This window comes from Triticum aestivum, chromosome 4D (assembly GCF_018294505.1).
Source record: "Triticum aestivum cultivar Chinese Spring chromosome 4D, IWGSC CS RefSeq v2.1, whole genome shotgun sequence".
NCBI classification, from domain to species: Eukaryota; Viridiplantae; Streptophyta; class Magnoliopsida; order Poales; family Poaceae; genus Triticum; species Triticum aestivum.
Window position 1 is genome coordinate 118549796 of NC_057805.1, and position 8288 is coordinate 118558083.

At 45.6% G+C, this 8288-nt stretch overlaps 1 protein-coding gene across 2 annotated transcripts; it reads right to left on the reverse strand.

Annotated features, from left to right (window-relative positions):
* Positions 1-3835: 3835 nt before the first annotated feature.
* LOC123096686 (serine carboxypeptidase 1) lies at positions 3836-7324 on the reverse strand. 2 transcript variants are annotated; one of them, XM_044518440.1, is made up of 9 exons: positions 7183-7324; positions 6283-6600; positions 6024-6131; positions 5656-5930; positions 5325-5573; positions 5103-5221; positions 4448-4543; positions 4239-4344; positions 3836-4097 (listed from the first exon to the last, which is right to left on the reverse strand). In XM_044518440.1, the coding sequence occupies exons 1-9, from the start codon at positions 7322-7324 to the stop codon at positions 3957-3959; spliced, it is 1554 nt and encodes a 517-aa protein (XP_044374375.1). In that variant the 3' UTR covers positions 3836-3956. The 2 variants fall into 2 exon arrangements, with proteins under 2 accessions (XP_044374375.1, XP_044374374.1); XM_044518439.1 differs by lacking the exon at positions 7183-7324 and having other exon boundaries at positions 6283-6721.
* Between the last annotated feature and the right edge of the window lie 964 nt (positions 7325-8288).

Here is an 8288-nt window from a genome sequence, read left to right on the forward strand (position 1 = left end):
TGCCATCCGCGGCTGCCCACAGATGTTTCTTGTCTGGTACAGTTGTGTGGCCTTTTCCCGGGATCTTCGGCGCTAAGCACGGATCACAGTGACGAGGTACAAGCGGCGGCACCACCACATCGTATTATCCACCTCGTCGGCCAAAAATTAACGGAGGTGGATATGTCTAGATGGATTGAAGGCCAGATGTTCTACACACGTATACTGTGTGAACTTGGTAATGGCGGTGATGTAGAAGAAGACTGGATGGGACAGATCGAAAGAAGTTTGCGTGTTGGACAATTGGAATTTTGCAGCAGTAATCTCGACGAGTGGGGCAGCAACACTGGCAGACTTCGTTCTTGGTGGTCTCCGTTTCCGGGGTGAAAACCCTAGGTCTTGTACCTGACAATGGCGGCTTCCTAGTCGTTTCCTTGTTGAAGGCATTGTTTGGAGATTGGACCTTCTCCAGGGTGAAAATCCAGGATCTGACTGTGATAGTTGGACCGGACGACGATAGTATTTGTGCACTATAACCTTTCTGAAGGCGTCGTTTTTGGAGAATCCTTTTCGGAGTCTACGTGTTGCCATCACTAGTGGTGCTCTTGCAGCTGTGAGCCTTTCTTTGTTTCGACGGGGCCTTTGTTTTTTTCTCTTCTTTTATTTTTTGATCGTGTGCATCCGTGATGTCTAGAGACTAGAGTTGCTCTAGATATTATGCTGTTGCAGAGGCTGGGTGTAATTGGTAGCATCTTGATATTAATATATTCCCTTTGTCGAAAAAAAACACTTTGGAGAGAAAAATCAAGGGGAGGTAGCACGCACCAGTACACCACGCACACGCAACATAGCATGCGCAGACCACACACACCACGCCTAGTGAGTACATCATGCATGCGCATACGACACATACCACGGCCGGTGAGTACATCACGCATGCCCAGCCGGAGAGAAACCGCCTCCATCCCTAGGGCTCCAACGGCCGCGCGCGACACTCACTGGTGTCTGCCGCCTCCATGACCTATGCCGGGTTAACGTTGCAGCCCCGATGCACATAGATGGTCGATAGAGGAAGAAGAGATGGCACGACAAGTAAAGAACGCAAGGAGAGACCCATGCCGTCGCCTCTCACCTCTCAATTACCGTGCTCCGATCTATTGGTGCCGCTGTAGAGAAAAGAGAGATGAAAAGGGGAGAGATAGGGTTGGCCTTTTGTGTGAGAGGTGAACGAAATAAGACCGAGAAAACGTTTCGCGGCCTGCCTTTGCATCGTGCGTGCGCTCAGGATGCCCAGATCTGCGAGATTTTCGCGGACAGGTAGAGCCTCGTTTTGCGGGAATATTCCGAGCATCCGGCCATCCCTATTCCTACTCACCCACCAACCAAATACTAACAAGTATCCATGCAAAAGTACGATTATCCCTATCCCGAACAGTGATAACCCATCATCTAAACACATCCCTGTAGTCATCGCCATGGATGTGGTTGCAGCAAAAAAAACTCGATCTACTTCCCCAACAACTCGCAATGCCCTAAACACCTCGGTTGAAAAACACCCCGCACCGCCGCTACACCTCGCCGTTGTTCTTGGTTGCAACTCTTATTTGCACGAGCGTGAAAGCAACAAATGTTGACACCGGTGGTAGCAAAAATTGACAATAATCGCAGCAAAAACCACATAGTTGTGGGTCTCGGTAACATCATGAGAAAATGGATGTAACAAATCAACAAGGCGGTAGTAGCAAAAGAAAATGGTTGTAGCAAAATCGATACAATGGTTCCAGCAAAAAAGTACATGGAAGCAAAAAATTGATTAGTTCCAGCAAAAATCGAAGACATTTGTAGCAAAAAAACACTGATTCCAGCAGGGAAACAAGCATGGTAGCAATTTTTTTGGTTTGTTCTAATAAAAACCCAAATACTTGGTAGCAAAATTTGAAACTAGTTCCAGCAAAAAAACACACTTGGTTGCAGCAAAAAGAAACTGGCCGAGATCTCCAGCACTTTATCGACGTACCTCCAACATCTTGAACGCCGGCCGCTGCGGGGTCTCCGGCACTTGTATCCGTGGTCTCCAGCACCGGTGGGTGCTGCTTGCAGCACTTGTCGCGTCGCTAATCTCGTGGGGAGGAGCACGCCGCTGCTGATGGACCCAAAAAAAAAAGGAATGCACTGCACGATTGGATCAAGACATGTCACGATGCATGCTAGGGCCCCATGCATCGCTATAGGGTCAATCTTATCGTTTCTACTGCGCTGTCCACCCCTCATTCCCGTGGCCTTCCTCTTCGCTCATCTCCTCACCACCCAACGTGTTCTCATCTCTTTCTTTCTACCTCCTCCCCTTCGCTATGAGAGAAGAACCCCATAGCTCGGCGCGTGCATTCCTTTTTTTTTTTGGGTCCATCAGCAGCGGCGTGCTCCTCCCGCGGCGCCACCCACCGGCCACGGGGACTGCGGCACACATCAGCCGCCGCCCACGGCCGGACGGCCCACCGGCACACCGCACACAGCAGCAGGGCGAGTCGGAGTCGGCCAGCCCACGACTCCACGCGGCCACAAGTACACGTAGCTACCACCGGCAACTCAGGCAACACCCAAAAATGAGCTCCTTCTTGAATTTGATCCTATCGTACCCTCAATCTCTCCAATTCTCCTGAATCACTGCAATATTCACATATAATTTCTTTGAATCATTCCCAATTTTGGTCCCCTAAATTTTTTTGACGCGTTCTTCTTCCCCTAAATTTCACTCAGGTCATCATCTATTCATCTCGTTACCAATATGCTAGCATAAACAATTCACTTAATTGTTGTTTACAGATTACAAATTGTAGTATATGTAGCTATGTGCAAGGCCAGTCAAAATTGTAGTGCCTGGCAAATTATCACACACTCCCACGCATCCTCTGTACAATGTAAGGGAGTAGTAAATTTTTTGGCATAACTTCTTTTAATCTGCTCACTTGATCTTGTAACAAACAAGAAGATTTAGTTTGTAATGCAAATGATTTAGTTTGAATATTTTGTGTGTTCTTTAGCATGGCCCACCAAGCAATTTGTGTGAAGCTCCGCTACTGTCTGTGGGGTAACGGGGCTAGACAATGGCACTGAGGGTGCTATGTTTAGAGGCCTTGTACAATGGGAGATGCTTAGAGGGGTGCTTAGAAAAATAAACCGAGATTTTCTGAAGCACCGGTGCCTATTTCTACAGGAGAGACGCTTAGTTAAGCGTCTACCCTGTACAAATAAGCACCGGTGCTTAAGGAAAGTCTGGTTTATTTCTCTAAGCACCTCCCCTAAGCACCTCCCATTGTACAGGGCTTAAAAGCATTTCCATTACTGGAGCCCTGTCTAGATATTCCTGTGGGTACTGCTCCTTCGCGTCCATTCTCCCCAACTGTGCTAACCAGGGTGCCGAAGACCTCCCCACTCAGCCCAGCTTCCCCTCTGGAGCTGGCCGGCTCTCCAACCCAGTCGCCGATGAGGAAGACCAGGACTTCCTCGACATTGGTGGTGCCGCTGGAAATGCAAGCCATATGACGGAGAGCTGCCTAACTACTAGAAGATGTCTTTCCGCCTAGCACTGGGTTTCATATGCTTTAATTTGGGTGATAGGCTTTGGATGTGTCTAGTTATCTGCTACTTCTAGCTACTTTAGCCTTTCTAGACGTTCTTGCTGTAGCTTCCGAATCCTCGACCTTTGTTTGGAATTTGTGGTTTCATATATACCGGAAGGGCCTTTTGAGCCTTCCGGATGATCTAAAAATTATAAAGTAAAACGAGACTGGAAGGAAGTGAATGGCCAAGCATCATCGATTTCAGTGATACAAAGGATATATATGCATGTCTGCGGGAATGCATCCAAAGGATGACATTTACATGTAAAGAGAGAGAAGGGATGCGACTTCTTGGGGTCGGACTTCGCTAGCGACGTTTTACAATAGATATGTGCTAATTTATCCCTAACAATTAGATCATTGTGGCGGAAGCTTTCCTTCTAGGAAGGATGAGAATAGCGCTAGGGCCCTGCGGGGCTGATAGTAAGGGACCATGTGCCCCGCTCCTTTGACTGTTGCAAACACCAGGCCCTTGTACCCAACCACATAGCCGGCAACCTGCCATTTCAGGAAGGAACCAGTAAACAATTTTTAGCTTCATTCGCATGTAGCTATAGGAATTAGGAAATAATAATGTAATCTGAAGTTCTCTACTGTTCAGTTCAGCGTTAGTCAGGTGATCAGCCGTGGATTCTTTACCTCATTGTTGACGCGCCATGGGCGCCAAGATGTTTCTGTGGGCAGGTCAAGAATGTCCAGTGCGTATTGGGTCGAGGTCACAGAACATACTGCATCCATATCACCACTGGTACACAAGGGTGCAGTTGATCAGGGATTAATAAGACATTAACAATTGATTGCTTCGGTACTTGAGAACCAGAATCCCGGGGCTATATATATAGGAGTACCTGTACAGCCATACCCTTGTGCCACTTGAAATGAGTTTCCTGATCGATGGCAGCACGGTCTCCGGTGAATCTTTCCAGTTATCGAATACAAGTTGACTGCTTGAGTGAGACATTGAAATCGATTAGGAACATATTCTAAGTCTAATACAAGTTGATTGCTTTCCAGTTATCGAATTTTCCTTGATATTCCTTTAGTACGAGGTTGCTTGATACCGAAGACTGAGAAAATTCCCAGCAGTAAAAAAGGTTTATGCATAATTTCAGATTGATGCCCCTGCACAAGCAAAAGTATAGTCTGTATAGGGTGAAGAATCTTATGCCATTATGCCCTCTTTATTGTCCACTTTTTAATACCTACCGTGGTCTGTGGTTCACAGAGTCTTAATCTTTGATGGCTGGCTTATATAGATTATAGGTACCTTTTTGGCAGTAAAGCAAATCGGAAGTGAGTGATGGGAGGCTTACAAGTACTTCTCTAGTGATGAAGTTCTTAGGGTCAGTCATATAAATAATTTGTAATTTGTACTTAAATGTATGGATTACCTTTTCAGATAGCCCTAAGAAAACAAAAGAATGGAATTATTGCTGGGAAATAATTGTGCCTAAAATTGGCTGCAAAAATTTGAAACCTACTTGGGTATTCCAATCTTTATACCTGCAATCCGTCCATGGGTAGTTCAACCCTGTTGTGTTTGCGTGTAGGGCTCTTTGGACCTCAGGACGATTTAGATAAGATGAGACATAGTGATTTGTGCATGGATCACCGAACACCACCTTACATTACATTGGTCAGCCACAAATTCAGTATCCCAAGAGGCATATATGTAAGAAACGGGATTTGACAAATATGTGGATTAATGTGTTTAATTGTGTATACCGGGTCACTTGATCTGAGAGGACTGGAGGCATCACGGCATATTGGTGCATAGATGTTGTAGTCATCAACATTACCCTTCTCCTTTATGGCCAAGTTCATGGCATTATCACAATCTTTAGTATATGTCCCGTTGAAGCCACAGTTGGCCTGTACAGTTCTGTAGGTTTTTCCAGAAATCATAGCATGCATCCAGAAGTAGTCAAACGTCGCTCTTAGAGTCAAATTGTATTGCAAGTCTGCGTTGCCGATCTGACCAAATTTCAGAGTGGTATCATTGATTAGAATCTTACTGGCATTAGAAGTTTCAAAACAGTTATTGTTAAACACTTACAGCAACACCTTTAAGCTTGACATTAGTCGCGCCTCTGGCTCTGTTGTTAGAAATAATCAAATTAGCTAGCTCTGGTACATAGTGGCCAGCATAACTCTCGCCGGTTATGAAGAAATCACGGTCTCGGTACTTGGGAAATCTCTCCAGCCAATTGACAAGGAAGGTGTACGCATCATCTGTGCTTCTTTTGTCACCAGTGTTGTGATAGTCTGATGTCGTGTTGGAGTATGAGTACCCAACACCGGCTGGGATCTCAACAAACAGCATATTTGCTACTGCATTTGTGGATGAAGACTGGTAAATTCATCTGGGTATAAATGCGACCTCTTTGTTAACAATTAAATATGGGCAGGCTGGAATGAATTTACCTGTGTTCCATGCATGTTTTTTCTTGTACAGTGTCTTGTTATCACTATGGACAGAGAAGGGTCCAAGTTCTAGCATGGCTCCAGCTCCAAAGGATGAACAACCAGGGCCTGCAAACCTCATTAGCAATAGTCCTCAAAGAAGGTTTGTAACAGGATTCAATCTCAAGTGCACATCTGCATCGTTGCTGGTCTCACTCACATAGTTTTATGGTTAAATTATACTGCAAGTTTATGGATAAGCAGAGCACATATAACATACCTCCATTCATCCATAGGACTAGTGGTTTGTTGGAAGGATCTTGAGGAGCCTCAGCAAAATAGTAGAACAAAGCCCTTCCAGCATTTGCATCCACCGTGACATATCCTGCATATTGTGTGAATTCCGCTTCCTCCATCTGGCCTGGCATTGCTATGATCTTATCCCTCTTTCGCTGATAATCTTGTGAGCCACCATGGACTGAAGAACTAGAAGGGCTCTTGCTCGCAGATGCATGCTGTTTTGCTGGAACATATTTCCTGGATATTTCCAATTGATCAAACTCAATAGGGTGTTTGGGCTTGTTGCCGGTAGCTGTGTCTGCCACACAGAGGCAGAACAAGGACCAAAGTACTACTAGTAGGCCTCTTTTCATCTTGATAGGAAGCGTGTGCATGTGTGTTCGGGGTCCTGTGCTGTGTTGCCATTGGCCAATCTTCATTTATAGCGGGACATTCTATTTGCAGCACAATTATGGGAGTCCTCCAAGGAAAACCATAATCTTGTTGATTCTTTGACCTTTGCCCCCTCCAAGTTGGCACTCAAAGGCACTTAATATTCCATCTTTGTCATGGCATCTATGTTTGTGTTGTCATTTGTCAATGGTGTTCTTGTTCAATTAAACTGATGGTTCCTTTTCGTCGACTGTGATATAACAAAATCAGCATGATTCCCGGAGGACCTATTCCCAGCTCAGGCCAGATTGGGGGTGTTTCATCTATCACAATATGTATTAAGTGCATTGTCCACATCATGGTGGCAATGCCACCCTCTTTTTTTTAACAACAATAGCACGAGTACGTCTGACCTTCACTGAAGGAGATCTCTCATACACCGTCGTAAGCTTCTTGTACACTCAACTGTATCCTCAAGATTCCCGGGGAACCTTTACCTTTAGTTTACTTTTCTGATGGGTTGTGTATTCCGGCCCAACTAAAATCGAGTTTAAAAAGAAGGCTGTTTCATTGCATAATTGCCCCATAAAGCTGGAATACATAAATTTCTCATGTCCTTTATCCAATTCTGGTTTAGTGCAACTGGTCATCGTCATACATACATTGTATTGTTAGAATTAATGGGCTAGGCCCATAGCAATTTCTGAAATCGCAAAGCCCATGTGTAAAATGGCAAGTGGTGGTGCTAAGTTTAGTCCCACCTTGGAAGTTGAAAAAGAGTTGGACCTCTTTATATAGTGGGTTCTCTCCACCACTCTAAGTGGTGTGTGAGAAGAGAAAGGGAAAACCACACGCACGCGCTCGAGGCGAGGCGAATGGTCCGCCGAAATCCGGTCCGTCTCCTTGCAGGAGCGCAGCTTCCTTTTGCCGTTTTATTTTTATGTCTTGGCAGACAAGTTTTTGATTTCTTGTCCGGTAAGTATACGAATTAGAAACCGAGTCGGGTTGGGATTGTGGTCGCGACACAATACCGCCTCTGGTCCTAATATATATACAGCTACCGGCTGCGGCCAGAGACACACCGAAAACACCTAGGGTTTTGCCTCATCTCACAACTTGCGCCGCCATCGTAGTCTACTCCATCCCAAACGCCGGCGTGCATCGGCGCGTGGGAGAGCAGGTCTCCGGAACCGTTCGTCTTTGCGATCCTGCACCGGGAGAGGACGAATTAGGTTTTTGGGAAGCGCTGTGCACGACTGCTCAAATTCGTCATCACGGGTCGTCTTCCGTTCAAGTCGGGCGGTGCTACTCATCGTCGTATTCATCGCCGTCAGCAGCAGATCGTCGCCAACATCATCATCAACACTGTCGCACCCATAATAGCTAACGATCAGTACGTCCAACATCCTCTGTTCATGTCTGTTTCTACAGCTATTGTTACGTGTTTGCTGCTGTTATGCATGTCTTGCTGTTCTTCTAGTTTGCTAGATTATTGCATGCTAGGATCTCTTCTAGTCATGAATTATTTACTGGAATTAATCATGAACTTGCCTAATATTCCAACAATCCAAAAACCTAATTCTAGGCAATTTCCTGAGTTAACTATGGCTGGAT

Coding starts and splice junctions, on each gene's coding strand:
- LOC123096686 (XM_044518440.1), bottom strand. CDS start 7,324: ATGACCAGTTGCACTAAACCAGAATTGGATAAAGGACATGAGAAATTT. Junction 5,574..5,655: donor TCAAGCTTAAAGGTGTTGCT/GTAAGTGTTTAA, acceptor AAATTTGGTCAG/ATCGGCAACGCAGACTTGCA. Junction 5,222..5,324: donor CTCTCAGATCAAGTGACCCG/GTATACACAATT, acceptor ATGTAATGTAAG/GTGGTGTTCGGTGATCCATG.